General features: G+C 46.6%; 1 protein-coding gene across 1 annotated transcript in view; it reads left to right on the top strand.

The window, feature by feature from the left end:
* The window catches only part of NPR1 (natriuretic peptide receptor 1), an 806,130-nt gene that overhangs the window by 414,523 nt on the left and 372,608 nt on the right, over window positions 1-18,999 (top strand). The window contains exon 8 of the mRNA XM_069218195.1: window positions 7,468-7,588. Coding sequence (XP_069074296.1) covers window positions 7,468-7,588 — 121 coding nt within the window. The remainder of the gene's footprint in view (window positions 1-7,467; window positions 7,589-18,999) is intronic.

The following is an 18,999-nucleotide window of genomic DNA, read 5'->3' as shown; positions in this document are numbered from 1 at the left end:
GCCTCCTTCTTGGGGTACTTACACTCTTCCTAGAAGCGTACTGCATTGAGGCACCCTTCTGACAAGATATTTCGCTTTACAAGTAGCTCATAAAACTTCCAGTAATGTCCAACTTTCCTTTGCTACAAGGCCCACCTGCTCTTTGTTTTTCTTAGTTTCTGAACCCCCGTAGTAAATCCAGGAGGACTGGACCCATGCAACTTTTTCAGGGGAACCATCAGCATTGTAAATTAGTTCAGTTTACATTAATTATTTGTACATTTATCATATGTGGATTTCCTAAAACTCTGGCATGGGTCTGGCCCTGTTGGACCTACATATGACACCCCTTTTCTATCAGATCTTTTCCTTATAACACTAGCTCCACTTCCCACCACTCCTGTAAGATCCATTGTCATTCTTATGTTGTTCAACAATATGCAAGTTCCTCTGTCTGCATTTTCTGTTTGATATTTAATGCCTACCCTTACCAAGTAATAAACATTAGGCATTGATCTCAATCCAAACTGAACAATGGTGCATCAAACTTGATGACATTTTGCAACTTCTGTTTGCTGTTACTACCCAGACTCCTACTAGTTATTCTTTTAACGTCACATTAATAAGTGATCGTTGCATGCTGTCGTATCTACCAGACCGGATGGGGAGTTCAAAGAATTGTGATTGGATTGCCTAGAATCTTAACTATATCGTCATTTTCACTGGTGATCGGAATATGAGCAGACATGTATAAGCCACGAGGAAGCAGGGCTCCGCGAAACACGTGTTGGATGTGATTTTCATGTTGCATAAAGGTTTGAATTGATGTATTTGGGTGATTATGCCTGGACTTTTGACTATGTGAACTGAACAAATCATGAAAATATCTTGACTATAGCTTGACTTCGGAATTTAATGTATGTATTTCAGCTACTAGGAAATCACAAAAGAGCTTCCCCACGTATAATAATATTTACACATCTGTTGACGCCACTGCATATTGGTGCCGTTAGAAGCAATAGCACCTGTCTGTACCTGTGATAACTGTAGGCATCACTGAAGTGCAGGAAACATATACTATTTGAAAATTTAGGTGAAAATAAAATATTTAACCCACTTAAAACGACTCAAGGAGGTGTTATTTTTTAGTGCAAGGTCTTGTCTGCCATTGTTAGTAGAGAGGGCTGTACGTTAAAAACCATAGATGGTAGTGTGGGAGAACCCATATACCGCCACTGGGACTCCCCCTTGACGCAAAGTAGTCCAGAGTAGCACACAGCTCTGTTTGTATTACTTTACAGGCTAGGTTTAGTGCAAATAAATTTTTGTGCTGGAAAGTGTGTACTTTAACAACAGTTTGCGTTGGTTTACCTCACGTTTTGTGACTTTTTACTAGTGCAAAGTGCTGATTAAAGTGCCCCTGAATCGGATGCCTTTTGGCACTGAAAATGTTATTTACTAACATATGTAACATTGAAAGCAACTTTCCAACATCTTTATCCCAGTGTGCTCAGTCGGGGTACTTTATGCCATCTACTGCACCTATTACTAGGCCTTCTTTAAATGACATGCCATTCTTGTAGCTCAAGCTTTTCTCCACCTGACTTCTTGCTTGCAGGCTCTGTGTGTGTCGTGGCGCCCAAAGTAGGTCAGTGCTTCAAGTGGTGTGGTCCGCCCAATGAATCATTTATGTGGCATCACCAAGCCATGACCTGTCTGACTCAAGGAGGAATGACCTGGTAGTTTATGAATCGCAGGGGCTTTACATATGTTCCTTCCAACCAGCCTGTCTCCTGCCTTTCATGCAGTGTGCGGTTTGGTCTGGTGGTAGGAGGTGGTGGACATTAGCACTCATTTTTAGGGCCGGGACTAACTTTTCATTATCAGACTTTGACCATAACAACCCAGAGACAGGTGAAAAGGAAGGGGTGGGGGGAAAGACACCCAAACAGGACCACGGGAGAAAGGAATATAAAAGAACCCGAATAAGTGTGATAAAGCGACAGGAGTGTGGGGCGTGGGGGAGGGTCTAAAGAGGCCTATGTTAGAATCAAGACAGCAGCTTTGGCAACACCTGCATTTGACGGCACCGAGCAGGCTCCCTGTAAAACGAGCCATCCCGCCCCCTACCTCCCTTCCCCACACACCCGACCTTCTTTCTTTCCAAATGAGGCACTACTTTCATCCCATTTCCCCTCACCCGAGGGACTTGTGCAGGTCTGGTGCTCCCGCCTCGTAGGAGACACGTCCACCTCCCACTATCCCTTCCACCTAGGGCGCTGGAACACTTGTTGTCGGTGCGAGAAAGCAAGGGGACACCTGGCAAGCCGGGCTTTTAATAGGGGCCGCTCATGAAAGCGGGGATGATGAGCCAGCGCCACATCACTTGTCAGCTAAGGATGCTGCTGGGTGCTGGCGGCGCGGATAGTCCTCTTTTTTTAGGTCAGCTCGCCGCGCGCTGTGATACCGGGGAGCCGCAGTCTCTTCCTCCCGCCGCTATTTTTATCTCTCCCCGGCAGCCTTTGTTCCCGGCTGCCTGCGGCCTGGCCAGGCCAGCCTAATTCAAAGGCAGCCTGCGGAAGAGGTTGCGCAGGGATGCTGCGCACGACAACCAAGTCCTTATTAGCCGAGCTGGGATCCTGTGTGGGGGGCCACTGCTCATGTCTGCAGCCTGGCACCGCACCCTCCACGACACCCGCCAAAAGGGCCTCTGTTTTCAAGGATTATAATTTATTCATGCCGCTTGACGCTCCTGCCATTTGCTCGCTTGCTTTTGAAAGCCTTGTTCCCACAAGTTGTGCTCGTTAGCGGGAGCCCTGGTGCGTACGTGGTAGCATCTCCTAGGATATAAGTGAAGCAGGTAATGTCGTTTTTTTAAAGGAGGTGACATAAAGGTGTAGCGTCGAAGGGAATGAGGTCCTACACTGATAGCCGGAGATCAGCGGCTGGGCATACGTTGACACTGCGGTTACCACGGTTTGATCGGTACAGTTTTGTTTTAGACTGATCTGTTAGGCCAGAGGGAGCATTTTGCCCCATTGTGACCCATGTTCTGTCCACTCTGGATAATTATCTGATGGTGCCTGAGTAAATGTCTTTTCGAGTCAGACCGACCTCTCTGTCCCATACGGACATTGGTTCTAGGCCAGATCCGATCCTTTGCGTCAGAATGCACACTTGCCCTTAGGGACCCATGTTTTGTTCCACTCAGGTTAATTCTATGATCGCTTCTGGATAAATGTTTGAGTCAGAACGACCTCTCTGTCCTGTAGGGACCTTTGTTGGATTCTAGGCCAGATATGCTTTTGTTGGGGACACTTGCCCTTAGGGACCTATGTTGGGTTTGAGCTTGGAAACATCTCTGTTCATTTGTAGTGTGTGAGGTCTCTGGGAGGGTCGTGTCTGCAAAAAGTGTTGTTTCATTCAGAGAGAACTCCTGTCAAATTGTGACCTACTTTGTGTTCGAATCTGGATACATTTTGATTCGAACCCGGGTAACTATTTAAGTTAAGTGGAAACCCTAAATTGAAGTCCTACAAAATATATTGGACCAGTGTTTTGGGAACCAGCAGACTTCCAATAGTGTGGAATGTGCATAACTCTTTGTAAAAAAAAACAAAAAACAACAGTCGTGAACGTATGAATGAGCCTCGGTTAAAGTATATGAGAGCATTCATTTGGGAATGAATGACTTCATTTAAGTGTGCTGGTCTAGTGACACCGGAATGAATACAACTCAGTATTTATGAAGTGAGTGATGGGGAATGAGTTAGGCTCCATTGACATGGCTGGAGTGATGCTCCATTAAAGTGTATGAGGCCAGTGATAGGGAATAAGCGAAACTCAATGAAAAGTATCTGAAACCAATGGTGGAAGAATGCTTAAGATTCAGTTGAACTGTGCTGATCTGATCTGGGAATGAGTTACATCCTAGAGTCACGTAGGGTTTCAAAGATGAACATTTTCAATTTTGATTCAGAAATAAAACACAAAGGCCTTGTGTGCCTGTGACGCCAGGACTATATTTTGCATTTGCCCATTAGTTGAAATATCTAGGTTTCAGACCCATATTTAGTGGTGGTAGGGTGGGTGGAGGTTGGGCATTTGTAGAATAGTTGGGCTTTCTCCTCAAGCATCTGTACACATTTCGTCTAGGAATTCTAGCATCTGTACATTGCAAAGACACGGTTCAACATTGAGATGAATAACCTCTAAAGTTGTATTGCACAGATGAACGTAATCAAAACTACAAATATGTCCCTAATACAAAATGGGTTCCTACTGATGGAGTCCCAAGTGTAAAAAAAAAAAAAAAAAGTGTGTGTCTCAAACCCAAAAAGTTCCAAATACATTTAAATATGTCTAATATCAGTAATCAAAAATACATTTATTCATTAATATACGTATTCATAAATCCAATTATAACCTGAAAACACAATTTCTTGATAAAGAATTTTGTTGTATACTCTGGAAAATATCTATAGAACCTAAAAACAGTGAACACAATCATATGAATTCACTCATACAGAAATTTAAAAGATGTAGCAAGGACAAGACATAGTCAAGGAAAACAATGTAAATCACAGTACAGAAATCATATATACTACCCCAGACGGACCACCCGGACTCGCCGATTATGCTCCAACAAAGTTATGATAAACCAGCTTCCTAGTCCACAGGCTGTTATATTATAAGGAAGTCCATTATTTCTATTGTATTGTTTCTTCAATCAGAGCTTCTTTTATATGAATCTCCTTTTTTTATGTGAGTCCTTCTTCACATCCTTATATTTAGGGGAAACATTTTTTAGTCCAATGCACTGTCCTTGTCCTAAGTATAAATGACAATACATATCAAGTGAAAAGTCCTTGTCCTACATAGTAGTGCCGACGTACGTTTTGGTGAAAAGTGGCCTGTCTGGGTCACTAACCTTCTTCAGGGCACAGATAGTTGACATGAATAGAGTAATCCCAGGGACAAATATAATATTTATATAGTATCTATTTTTTGGAGCCTAGGGGCTGATAGAATTCCTGTCATTTGCTTCCGCAGAGGGAAAATCCCCTCAAGCATCCCCTTTTGGTCAAGGTACCTTATACAGCCAGAGTTGTCATATTCTGCAATGTTGAGACTCTATCACGTGTCTATTCACTGTTATTCCTCCTTGAATTGGTATTACCATACCAAGGGTGTCCCCAACTGTGGGGTAGCGGGACAAACGCCAGCACCAAACACATTCACGAACAATTTTATATTGGCGAAATCAGTGGGCTCCCACTCTTCCTTTTTCATTACAGCTGCCGAAATGGCAGTACTCGCACATCCAACAGTTGTCTCAAGACTGTAACGGACGTTCTTTTTTTGAAGATCCCTTGGAGGAGATGCAAGCAAGCCTTTGCAGCTGCAAGAGATGTGATGCACAGGGGTACTACCCTGGGTGGGAAGGCAAAGGCTTACCTCCACCAATGTTGGACAGCTGGTAGAGAGGACTAAGAGGGCTACTCCAGACCACCACGCATGATGCAGAATCCAGGCAGCTCAGCAGGAGAGGGGATCCTCACAGCCAGTCGTCGCTTGTCATAGGTGCCTGCGGATGCAGGGAAGTGACTTCTTCACTCCAAGGGAGATTCCTACTTCTTCTTGTGCAGCCTTCTGGGGATGCACAGCGAGGAAAATGTTGCAAAGCTGGCAGGAGCCATGGAAACAATGTTGCTGAAGAGTCCTTTCTTCTTGGAAGCAGCTTGTTGGGTCCTGGAGGTTCCAGTTGCAGTTTCGAAGGCCAGAAGTCGACACAGAGGTTGCCATGAATCCCACTGGAATCTTGCAAGCTGAATATGAGGAACCACCCAAGAGAGAGACCCTAAATAGCCCTGAAAGGGAATTGGTCCCCTAACCAGGTAAGCACCTATCAGGAGGGGGCTCTGACGTCACCTGCCTGGCCTGGCCACTCAGATGCTCCCAGAGTTCTCTGCCAACCCCCTTGGGGCTATTATGGACAGGGGAGTGGTCACTCACCTTTCCACTGTCCAGTTTCACGCCAGAGAAGGCACTGGGGGTCCCTGAACTGGTGTGGACTGGTTTATGCACGGAGGGCACCACATGTGCCCTTCAAAGCAAACCAGTGGCTTGGGGAGACTACCTCTCCCAAGTCAGTCACACCTATTTCTAAAGGGAGAGGGTATTCCTCCCTCTCCCAAAGGAAAGCCTTTGTTCTGCCTTCCTGGGTTTGATCAAATCAAGCAGCAGGAGGGCTGAAATATGTCTGAGGGGTGGCGGCAGCTGGGCTGCCTGGAAAACCCTGTAAGACTGGTGGTAGCAATGCTGGGGGTCCTCTAAGGAGCCCCCAGAGTGCATGGAATCATATTTTAAATACTTGCAACAGTATTGGGGTATGATTCCGACATGTTTGATACCAAACAAGCCCAGGTTTGGAGTTACCATTATGTAGCTGGACATAGGTAGGGACCTATGTCCAGTCCACATGTAAAATGGTTTCCCTGCACTCACAAAGTCCAGGAAAGTGGATCTGGAGTTTATGGGGCACCTCTGCTAAAAAAGGGGTGCCCTCACTCACAGGTACCTGCACCCTACCTTTTGGGCTTAGAGGGCCTACTAAAGGTGTGCCTGGTCTGTAGTGATCTGTAGTGAAAATGGGTGCATGCACCCGTTTCTCGCAGGCTGCAATGGTAGGCCTGCAGAACCCTTTGCATGGGCTCCCTACGGGTGGCAGAATAACTGCTGCAGCCCATAGGGATCCACTGGAACCCCAGTGCCCTGGGTACCTAGGTACCACATACTAGGGACTTACATGGGGGGACCAGTATGCCAATTGTGGGAAGAAAAAGGTACAATGTAGAGGAGAGAGCAAAACTATTGGGGTCCTGGTTAGCAGGAACCCTTTAGACACAGGCAGACATACTGACAACAGGCAGAAAATGGTGGTAACCTTGCAAGAAAGAGGGTACTTTCCTGCACTGAAATGGATAGGGGAACGCCCTCTGACATTCAGTTCCCCAAATCCTGCAGCAGAGCTTAATTTGTCAAATAATAATAATCTAATATTATTAGTAATAATAATAAATGCAGGGGTGTCAACATTTTTTCTTAGAAGTCCATTGTTGCCATAGTCAAATACAAAGGCAGCCAAACTCCAAAGCCACAGGCCCTCACAACTCTTCCAGGTTCTTATTGACTGTAGTCCAGGTGATGTGTAGCCACCATACTGGGTTGTGTTTAGTAATTAATCCTGTTGAATAGAGGTCTAGTGTTCAAGAATTCTGGCAGATGCACAAGATTACTCTATCCAGATATAGTTCTCTGTATAGTTTTGTAGCATTTTTTTGCGTTACTCAGATGCTTCCATTTTAATTGACATGATATGTCTAAAGCAAAAATTGTGAAATTGTCATCAATGATTGCATATAATTGATTCTTTGTCACTGTCTCTACTGCTGAAGTCGATCCATTCTCGTTTTTCTTGTCACCCAGAAAGCTGCGCCTTGAAAAGGAGTTGGCAGCTGAACTGTGGCGGATCCGGTGGGAAGACATTCAGACCAGCCAGATGGAAAAAAATCTACGCAGTGCTGGAAGCAAGCTAACGCTTTCTTTGGTAAGGGCACATGTGGCATAGGGATGGGTAACTACTGTTAGGGTGTGGGCCAGTGCTTAGTATGAGCCAGTGGCTGCAGGTTGTTCTCACTAGCACTCAAGTTTGGAGACTATGACTTGATATTTATCATTAGACTTTTACCTTGTAGCATGAGAACGACACCTAGAGAAAGAAAATGGAGAAAGACAGGAAAACAGATACTATGAAGAAAGCAGTGATAAAAAAGAACCTGCAAGAGTGAGATAAAGAGGCAGGAAGTGGATGGTGATGGAAGAAGAGGCATGCGGTGGAATGAAGACTAGGCAACCTTGGTATTCGTCAACCGGAACTTTTGGGGGTGTTGGCTGTTGCCTTCTTATAAAAATGTTGTTGATGTGTTCCACAATTGAGTAAGTTTGGGTGTACCATTTAGGGTACACTGATCAACAATGTATTTAAGGTAAAGGGTCCGTATGCATGAATGAGACATGGGTCTGGGTGTTGGCATGGTATAGAGGCTGAACTCAGTATTGGACCAAGTGTAGAGGTAGACAGAGTTTCCAACGATCTCTGCTGTGACAGTGATGAATTTTTGGGGTCATTCTTAATCTGTTAGTTTTTAAAGTTTTCCCTTTATAGGTCTGACCTAGGGACATATTTTGCAGTCATGCCAGCCTCATGCAATTAAATAAATTAATAATAAATGTTTACATATTTAACTGCTTTCATAGAACTCCACATTGGTTTACTGAACTATTGTAGACTTTTTGCTTCTGCCCACCATGGAAGGACCACTGGTACACATAGTACAGCCAGTGGGTCGCTTGCTGTCTACCTGATAACTTCATGCTGCCCCCTGGTAAACAGCAGCACTCTCCTTATTCATTAAGATGTGCTGCTGTTTTCCACAGGGCTGCATTTGTGTTCCAGTCAGGGGCGGCTCCTCCTTTAGGGCGGAGGAGAGTCAACCCTCCGTCAGCAGCAGAAGTTGCAAAACTTTCACAACGAGGGGATAATAAACTATGTTTATTATTCCCTCGTTGTGAAAGGGGTGGGGCATCTGGGATGAGGAGCAGTGAGGGGGAGTGCTCAGCACTCCCCCCTCCCTGCGCATGTATGTTTGGCTGGCTGTCTCGGGCCGGCCAAACACACATGCGCGGTAGGCTGTCTCCAGCCCAGCAACACAGTTGCTGGGCTGGGGAGAGTTTGTACAGGCTCCCAGTCTGCCTAGGAGTGCCCAGCCAGGGCGCTCCCAGCCAATCCTGACCCTGCTTTTAGCCGCAGGGCAGGCTGGGAGCATGTGCCTGCATGAAGGCAGCAGGGAAGAGGAGCGCGGCAGGGGATGGAATTGAAAAGGTAATGGTTTATTTAAAAAATGTAATTTAATTATATTTGAGATCCCCTCACCACCCCCACCCCCAACCCCCCCCCCTCCACCCAGCTCGCTGCACCCACCACATTCCTTTTGAGCGAAGCGAGCCACGACTGGTTCCAGTTGTAGATAGTCAGCTGAAAATGCATATTGGAGGGAATGTTGGGCATGCTCATTACCACTGGTCCATCTCTCAGTAACATCACATTACTGGGGTGGTGGGGCATTCTTAAAAAACTTGGTGGGGGTAAGATGATTTGTGTAAGAAACTGGGTTATTAATTAGGGTGGGTGACTCCCTACCTCAAGGAATAACCACAATTCCTGGTTTGCCCTGGTCAAAGACTGTATCTTCTGATTTAGTCCTGTAATTCTCAATTCACCACATGAACACACTTCTAAAGGCCTCCAGGACCCCAGGGGAGGCACTTAGAGTTTCAAAGGGTATCATAGTCTCATAGGGGTTCAGGTAGAGGCCAACGGCTGGGTCCAGTCCAGTCCCACTGCCACAGGTCAGCTGGGTACTTCTAGGAAAAGACTTCTTGTAGCTTGTTGTATCCCTGTATTTTGAACAGAAGGTGAGCTTCATGACTCCCGGAGTCCCCCTCTGGGGTACAAGAGGCAGCAGATGCAGTCCTTCAAGTCTCATCTCAGGTGACAGACAGGAAGCCCAGTCCTCATCTGATTTCCCGCAGATCCAGATACTGTTTTGAAGCGGGTGCTTGAGGTGCCACATTTATGCTTGACACTAGCTAGTGGGTGGGAATGACTCATGGGTATGCCCTACCCAATGGGATAAAAGTTCCCAGGGCCAACCCTACCACTTTGGGCATGTTCAAGATTACGTAAATCATCCCCGCCCTAAATTTGAGCTCTGAGGGCTGGTGTTATGTGTGGGGAGTGTACTGTCATAATTCTAGTGTCATCCCAGTCTAACATTAAAATCCAGATTGCGGCAACCACTGTACCCACAAAAAACCCAAGCAAAGATAGCTGGCAAGATAAAAGCAGAGTTCTTCAGCAACCAGGCAGAGAATCCACAAGAATTGTCTTGGCTTCCTGTTCTTCCTGCTTTCAAGCGTGCCCTAAGTGTTAAATGTGAACTCATTAGATCTGTGAAGCAGGATTTTACACTTAAACAGGATTTTACACTGTAGAACCTCCCAGCCATTCTTGAAAGGGCTGTTACACAACAGGGACACCACTTGCTGTATATGTTGTAGGTGCTGGCCTGGTAGGGGGCCGTTCACTAGAGCCACAAATCTGTGGCCAGCGCATCCCACTTCCCTTCAGCATCCTCCAAACCCCTCGTCATAACGAACCTATGCCATCCATATATGTACAAAGCCATTCCAGGAATTTCTCACCGTATACACTGGCATAAAAAAGTCAAATTCTCTAAATTTACAAGACCTTTTAAGCGTTTGGATAGCTTCATCTCCTGTACTTCTGACCCTTCCTTAGCCCTTACTTCTCGGTGCAGAGTTAAGCATATTCATCTTCAAAAAGTTTCTCTTTCCCCTTTTTAGGGTCGAGCCTGCATTGCATGCGCTCGTGCATGCCTATCGCAGCGAGATGCTTTAGTTATTAGAAAAGGGCTCGGAGCCCTGTTGACGTCACGTCAGTGTGTTTCATTGGTTCGTGGGCTTGCCTAGTAAAATCTGCTTGCTTTCATTAGTGGAAGGCATGCACACGTCATTCCTTTTCCGGTGGTTAGCCCTCCTCGAGCGCAGAGACCAAGTACAGAAAACATGCGAGGCTCGCTGTTTTCTGTCCGATCGTGGACTACTTTTTCTCTATTTTCCTAGCGCGATTTCGCTTGGCAGAAGTCGAGCGCTTTACACAGTTAATTTCACTTTTTCGGGTTAAGTACATAAAAGCACTTTTGCCGATAGATGAAAAGTCGGGTTAGGAGTATACAACACGATCAGCTATGACATGAGCAAACGCGAGACCCGTCGCATTGCAAATGCTTGTTTACTTTCTTTTTACTACCCTCTTTTTCCATATCCAGCGTTCCTTCCCCGTCTAATAAATTTGGTTTCCAATCCTTTTTGCTTTCCTCAACCAACATAACCTCATCATTTCCCATGCCGTTGTCAGCCACATGCTTGCATTTCGTCTGCTGGCCTTCCTCCAAAACTCCATGCACAGTGGAGTGAACAAATAACACGCCCCCTTTTCTGTCCAGCAACACACCTGGTTTGAAAACTGAGGCCTGCACTGAAGCCTGCTGTTCTGACACCGTTTCTTACAGTCTATTTTCCTCCTCTTTGTGAGCTTTAAACATTCTGCTCCTGCAAAACACCAACTGCACCCACCTTATTAAGCATCTCTGGCCTCCCCTGGCCCTGCAAACCTTCTGTCCACTAATGCCATTCTTCCTATGTTTCTCTCACTCGAGGCTCACCCACAATAATCTCTTCTTCCTCCAGCTCCACATCCTCTTCATCATATTCCAGTTCAGTGCCCCATGCCGCCTCGCCCTCTTTTGCGGTATACCCATTCATACTGGGGATCTTGCTGTCTCCCACACGAGTATCAAAATTACCCTGTTGACATTTCTTTCTTTATCCCAAGGGGCTGCACGAAACCCTCTCAGGCTCCATTACCCTAAGCCCATTACCACCACCAGTCGAGATGCACTAGACTGAGCCCCGTCTTCGGACAGGGGTCGTGTGGCCCCAAAAGACCTACCCTGTTTCATAAGCCATAAACCGCATTCTGATGCATCCTCTTCACACACCATATTTCCTCGCAAGAGGTTACCTTCAGGAAGTGTTCTGCCTACCGCGCTCTCATAACCTGTTGCCTCACTCTCTCTGGCATAACCAACACCCATAACCAACACCCAGCAGCACTTTGGACACTTCTGCCTGCTCATCTGCCTGCTTCTACTCTATGTAACCTCATTCCCTCCATGCATCTTGCCATCTTATCCATCACTTACTTTCATTCCAGATGTGCAGCACATCTGGCCATCTCTTGACCTGTTGCTGTCAAGCAGCTTCCCCTTTGCTGGTTTCCCTGAAATGTATACCACCTGTTGCCTGTAATCCTCGTTCCCAGCAACAGCCTCCTCTGCCATAATCTCTTTCCTCTGCCCCTCACTCACACCAGGTGAATAAATCTTGCCCCTATGCCCTCCTTTTCCTCTCCTTTTTTACCCTTCACGGTAACACAGCAACCACGCCATATTGACGGCCAAGCTTTGTATTTTCTGTCTCTTTCTTGGTAAGATGAAGCGGGCCTGCAATTCTTCCTCTCTATCCAGTAATCAGCCTTTGTCTTATCGATGGTGCCTGCAAGGGTGGAGTTTGGTCTCTGCTCAGACTCCACCTGCTGGGCCCCACTCTGCAACAGTGCTCTCCTCCTGCAATAGCAGCGGTTAAGCAAGGACAGTTGCAAACCCTGCAGCCAGTGCTAAGGCTCCCACACCAGATGAGCCCAAGTGTTGCTTCTTGCATGAGACTGGGCGCATTTCATGATGGGGGCACTCCTGACACGTCTTCCGCTGGACAATATCCACTCCAGGACCCCAATATCCTTCACTGCCTCCAACCACTCTTTTTTCCCCATTTTTTTATTTTGAGAACGGTGCAGGGAGGAGGCTAATACAGAGGCCGCCACCCCTGTCGCCAACTTCCTCATTCATCGGTCTCCACCCCTCTTGGACCCTAGGCTTGATCAAAGACCACGATATCAGCAGGTCCTCACACTTAGCCTCCTTCAGATCCAAAAGTGCCTCAGCCACTGGTTTTGCCTTCTAGCCCTCAGTAATCCCTCTAGTGAAAGATAGGCCTCACTAGCCTAAATCCCTTGCCTGCAGGTAACCGTCACAGAAACCTAAATGGAAAGAGGACCTTTCATCCTTCGCCTTATATCTAGACTGTCAATTAACCCCTGTCACAAGGTCCCCCCACCAATCACCCATGGCCTGGCTCCTGGACTGGCTCCTGGACTGCACCCACCTGCCTGATAGCTTACATTTCGCCTCCCTTAAAGCCTTCTTTGGGTAAGACGGCACTATGCTTAGACCATCACCTCCCACAAAGCCCCATTTGTACTGATGGCCTACCTCCCTCCCCTCATGCCTTCCTTTTATTAGTGGTATGGTTGCCACCTTTAAAAGCAAACCTGTCGGACAATTGATTGTTTTACTATTCTGGAAGGCAAAAATCTGAAGGAACAAGGATTTTTGCAAAAGTCTCAGCACTCTTTGTTACTGGCACTTATCTCTCTGTTTACTTTAATAATCATTTAGAAATAATTTACAAAGCTCTCAAACACCTTATAATAGACTTCATTGTGTGTCTGCTGGTTCTGGTCTGTATTTCAAAAGAGGGGTTAAAATGGATTTCCCTTGTTTAAAAGGACACAGACATAAGAATACGGGCTAGGTCTCGGAAATATAGGAAGGATTCCAACCCTAGTTGCTGAGGTGAATAAGGTATTTAGCAAGGATTGCGTGACAGTGTTTTTTCCTGGATGTGAATTGCACTGTTCTTCCTGACAGGTTAAAATGATTAATTCGAGCAGATTATGTTTCTAACTACCGAGTATCTGCTGTGAAAAGGCATTGTATAAATGTTTCTTATCAATTCCATAGAGTCAAGTTTTGTTTGTTCATGTTTTTCTTTTAATTTCAAATGGGGCAGGGGATGGATCTATGATATTTTTAGGTTGAGCCTACTAGACAGTGCATTCGCTCTATGTTGCGAGGCATATTGTGCCATACCAAGAACATAGAGGGGCTTGTGACCTGCCCATTACTTACCGTTGGTTGGCTTACATTTTAAATACTCCCAATGCTCCAGCATTCAACGGAAATCTTATCTTTCTAGCTCTCCACGTCGATGAGGACTTCGCAATGGTACGGCTCCACACATCAGTCCGTCTGATGTCATCGGAGCCATAAGAAGTCCTCGCCGGCCTGCTGACGTCAGTTTCCTTTTTTCCGCGCCTTCGCAAACATTTTTTCTACCTCTCCAGGCGGTTACGCTGTTTCGATTGAGCTTTTTTGGTTGGGGTTTTGTTTCTGCAACAATGTCTCCGCCGAAGAAGTCTGGCTTTAAGCCTTGTAGGGCGTGTGGGGGTCACATGTCGGTCACTGACCATCATGAAAACAGCCTTTGGTGCTTGAGTTCTGACCATGACCTCGGAGAATTCTCTTCTTGTCAGAGCATAAACCTGAAAACCCTGAAAGAAAGAGAGGCAAAGCTCTTCCTGTCGAAAGCTAAAAAGGAGAAGTGGGGGCATTGGAGGTCCCGGCCTTCTTGAGGAGTCGTCATCCCACAAATCTTCGAGATTGTACAAGAAGCAACGTCGTCATGCCTCAATGCGTCGTTCATACTAAGATACCAGCCCTCAGTCTGTGTCTCCGACTTCGAGGTACCGGTGCCGCTTGCCTTGGGAAGTGGGTCCCACTCTGTCTCCTCAACCGAAGTTGCCTGAGGTGTAACTGGCTCTGTCTTTAGTGGAGATAACGGCGTCGCCTTCAAGTCCTGTGGCACACTTTTCTCCTGTGTCCCCATCAAGTCAGGAGATTGAAGAACAGGTAACAGGTCTGGTCTAGCCTCCACAAAAGGAGCAGGAATATCCAACCTTTCCGGCTCCAGGGACGGACCCATCCAACTTCTTAAATGCTGTGTAGAGCATTTTTAATGGGGAGATGGCCCCCTCTGCTGCTTCTTCAGATCCCACAGTGCTTTGGCCTTTAATGTTGGATTTCCAACACCATATAGGCAGGCTCCATTCATGCCTTTTCTGACCACAACTCCATACCAGTGGACTGGATTGTCGCAGAGAAAAACACCATCATCTTCGGAGATGACAGATGTTGGCTAGAACTCATCCGGCATCGAGTCAATCTACTCCTGCTCGGAGTAAGATCCCGGCGCCGGCCCGTCTTCACCAGCACCACAACAGGCTTCCTCTACATCAGTGCATTCTCTGTCAACACTGCACCTGGAATACTGGCTAGGATCTAAGAGGGAGGCTTTGAGGCTCTTGGAGGAACAGCAGTATTTGGAGGAACAGCAGGAGCTAGAGGAAGGAGAGATTCCTTTGCCTTCCCATGACTTTGAAGGAATTGAGGTAACAAATGGGTCGGACACCTCCCCTCAGTGGGAATTGTTATCCCCTGGGGGCATACCCCCTCCGGAGGTTACCTCGTACCATGGGGTATTTAGAAAGACAGTGGAACTTTTAGACTTGCTCTGCCTACTACAGAATTGAAGTCTAATATCTTGACTGAGGTTCTCCACTCATTCTCTGTATCAGCGGAACATCTACTACCATTCAATGAGGCTTTATCTGAGCCAATTTCAGATTTATGGAAGAAACCTGTTACTACTCCTACAGTTTCTAAGTCCATCACCATGAGATATAGAGTTGCACCAGGTACCCGCAGTTCCTGTTTCAGCATCCAACACCTGAAAGTCTGGTGGTGCAAGCTACATATTCATCAAGGGCTGCACCTGGTTCCTTCCCTACAATTCTTGCGGATAGGTAGTCCAAATGTATGGAACAATGAGCGAAAAATACCTTTTCGTCAGGAAGCATGGCCCTAAAATCAGTTGCTTGGAAGGTACATTCATGCGCTGATGGATTCGGCAAAAGAGGTCAGCCCTAAGCTGCCGCAGGATGTGCACGGCCATTTTATGGAACTATTGCAGGATAGTCAGGTGGCAGAGAAACAGGTGATACAATCAAACCTGGACACCGGATTCTCTCGCCAAAGACATGGGACTTCAATTGCTAGCAGAAGGCACGCATGGCTTAGATGATAGGGTTTTCCCCTGATGTGCAAACCTCTTTAATGGATCTCCGATTTGATGCATCTAGACTTTTTGGAACCAAGGCAGACTTGGCCTTAGAGAGGTTTAAAAGAGAGTAAGGTTACAGCCAAGTTTTTGGGCCTTCAAACACTTTCCACGACTTACAGACCTTTGCGTAGGTTTAGGCTGTTTGGCCGCAGCTCCTCCTTTCGAGGGAGGCAGCAGTTCCAGGGCCAACAGCCTGCCAACTCCTATATAGGTCCAACAGAGGTTGTGGGAGACCTAGGTAATGTGGTGCCATACATTAGCCTTCCTCCTCCTCCTCCACTTCATCATCAGCTGGAAACATGTCAGGGAAGCAGCCCTAGTTTTCTCCCCTTTCAGCAGCATGTGTTGCACGTAGGGGGAAGATTAGTTATTTTCTACAAGAGTGGGAGTCAATAACATTGGACTCATGGGTGTTGAGCATTGTAGGAAATGGGTAAGCTCTTCCCTTTTGGGAGTTTCCCCCTCCCTTCCCTCCCTTCCCTCCCCAGCATTTCTTTTGTTCAGAGGATTTCCTGCTGTTGCTTCAGCAGGAGGAACAATATCTGCTGTTAAAGGGTGTAGTGGAGCTGGTTCCAGAGCAGTAAAGGGGTCAGGGATGTTATTCAAGGTATTTCCTGAACCCCAAGAATGATGATCGTTTGAGGCCCATCCTAGACCTGAGAATTTTGAACTGGTACCTCAAACAGGAGAAGTTCAAAATGCTGACCCTTGCTCAGGTGGTTCTTGCGCTGGACAATGAAGACTGGCTGGTTTCTATGAAGTTGCAGGACACAAATTTTCACATCCCCATTCTGAAATCACACAGGAAGTATTTTCGGTTCATGGTAGGGTCGCAGTCCTTCCTTTTGGTCTTACTTCCTCATTGCGAGTTTTCACGAAGGTGATGGCAGTGGTCGCAGCGCAGCTCAGAAGGAAGGGAATATCGGTACTCCCTTATCTGGACGATTGGCTGCTCAAAGCCAAGTCCCCAGGGTTAGTGCTACACCACATGCAGGTGACACAACCCTGTTGTTGTTCAACATGGGCTTTTCGTTAAACGTGCCCAAATCTCACCTGGAGCCCTCTTACCACCTCCTGTTCATAGGGGCAGTACTGGACACAACATTGAATCATGCCCCCCCATAACCCACTCAGAGGATTTGGGAAATTCAGGATATGATTCCAATGTTTCAGGATGGATCAGTGGTTCCAATCCTATAGGTCCTATCCCTGCTCGATCTCTTCGCTTCCTGTATTCTGGTGGTCACTCATGCACTTTGGCACATGATGGCTCTCCAGTAGTGCCTCTGCAAACAGTGGCTTCAACACATTAGGGACCTCAAAGAGTCATTAACAGTCTCCAGAGACACTGCAGGATCTTCCATAATGGAGTGTGGATGGCAGCCTATCGCAGTAGAGGCTGTTTTGTCCTCCACCTCCGGTGACCACAGTCATAACGGATGCTTCCACTCTAGGGGTAGAGTGCATCTGGGGGATCTGGAGATCAAAGGTCTTTGGTCCCCAGTAGAACAGATGTTTCACATCAATCTGTTCAAGTTACAGGCAATACGTCTGGCTCTCAAGGCCTTCCTCCTGAACATTCGTGTTCAGTTGGTTCAAGTCTTGGTAGACAACACAACTGTGATGTGGTACATCAACAAACAGATAGGAGTAGGGTTGTACCTGCTCTGCAGAGAGGCTCTGTGACTCTGGTCCTGGACTCAGGATCATCAGATTTGCATAATTGCGAACCATTTGGCCGGAGTTCTCAACATATGTGTGGACAGTCGTAGCCGGCTTTTCAGCTGACCACGAGAGGCATCGTCATCCGGATGTGGTTCTTCATATCATCCAGTTGTGGGCGACACCTCGGATAGACCTGTTTGCCTCTCACGAGAACGCCTTTGTTCTGCAGCCTCAAGCATTCGCTCCCGGGAGCTTTGGGGGACGCATTTCAGTTGAGCTGAAGCAACCGGCTGCTTTATGCATTTCCTCCCATACCCTTGATTCCTCTGGGTCTGAGGAAAGTTCGCCCAGACCTGGCCCAAGTCCTATTCATAGCACTGGATTGGCCAAGACGGGTATGGTACAAAGACCTCCTTGAGTTCTCCTTGTGCCTTCCGCTCCATCTCCCTCACAGGGCAGACCTCCTCTCGCAGTTGCAGGGGCAGGTTCTACACCCGCACCCCCAGAGCCTGCACCTACATGCCTGAAGATTGAATGGGGCAATCTCAATTCTTTTTCTCTCTCTCCAGAAGTGGTGAACGTTATATTATCGGCCAGGCTACCTCTACCAGAACTGTCTATGCTGGTAGATGGGACAAATTTGTTAAAAGGTGTGAGTACAGAAACATTGATCCTTTAAAGGCCCATTTGTCCAATGTTCTACAATTTGCTATCCCCTTGGCACAGCAAGGCTGCACAGTTGTGACAATGAAGGGTTATCTGTCTGCACTGTTGGCATTTATTTCTTTAACAGATCAACCATCTTTATTTAAGTCCACTATTGTTCTAAGGCTTCTTAAGGGTTTTGCTAATAGGTATCCTCCCACTTAATTTATAATGCCTCAGTGGGATTTAAATTTACTTTTAGCATATCTGACGGATACACCGTTTGAACTATTGCATAGTTGCCAGTTGAGGCTCCTTGTGTTTAAAACTATTTTCCTTATAGCAATCACATCTGCCAGGCATGTTAACAAGCTTCAGGCTGTAAGTGCGAAACCCCTTTTACCACTTCCCATGCTAACAAGGTGGTTTTTGGAACCAGGGCTGCTTTGCTGCCAAAGGTCGCGACTCCTTCTCATTTAGGGCAGTCCTTCACCCTTCTGTCCTTTTACCCTTCTCCCCATCCTTCTAAGGAGGAGGAAAGGTTACATTATCTGATTCAAAGAGAGTGTTGATCTTCTATGTGGACAGGATGAGAGAGTTGAGGACGGATGATCAGCTCTTCGTTGGCTGTGTGGGCAAGATGAAGGGCAAAGCCATCCAGAAAAGAACAATATCAAGATGGGTCACTCTTTGCATTAAAATATGTTATTCACTGGTAAAGAAGGATCCTCCTAAGGGCATTAGAACTCATTCGACCAGAGCTAAGTCTGCTACTTCTGCTTTGGCTAGAATTGTACCTGTTGTTGGCATTTGCAAGGCAGCAACTTGGGTTTCCCTCCACACTTCTGCAAAACATTACTGCTTGGACTCAGAAGTGAGGATGGATGGCCGTTTTGGCTGTTCGATACTGCAGGATTCCTTGGT

The sequence above is a fragment of the Pleurodeles waltl genome, chromosome 12 (assembly GCF_031143425.1).
Source record: "Pleurodeles waltl isolate 20211129_DDA chromosome 12, aPleWal1.hap1.20221129, whole genome shotgun sequence".
In the NCBI taxonomy this organism is placed as follows: domain Eukaryota; kingdom Metazoa; phylum Chordata; class Amphibia; order Caudata; family Salamandridae; genus Pleurodeles; species Pleurodeles waltl.
Note: the sequence above shows the minus strand (reverse complement) of the source record. Positions and strands in the feature narration are given on the sequence as shown.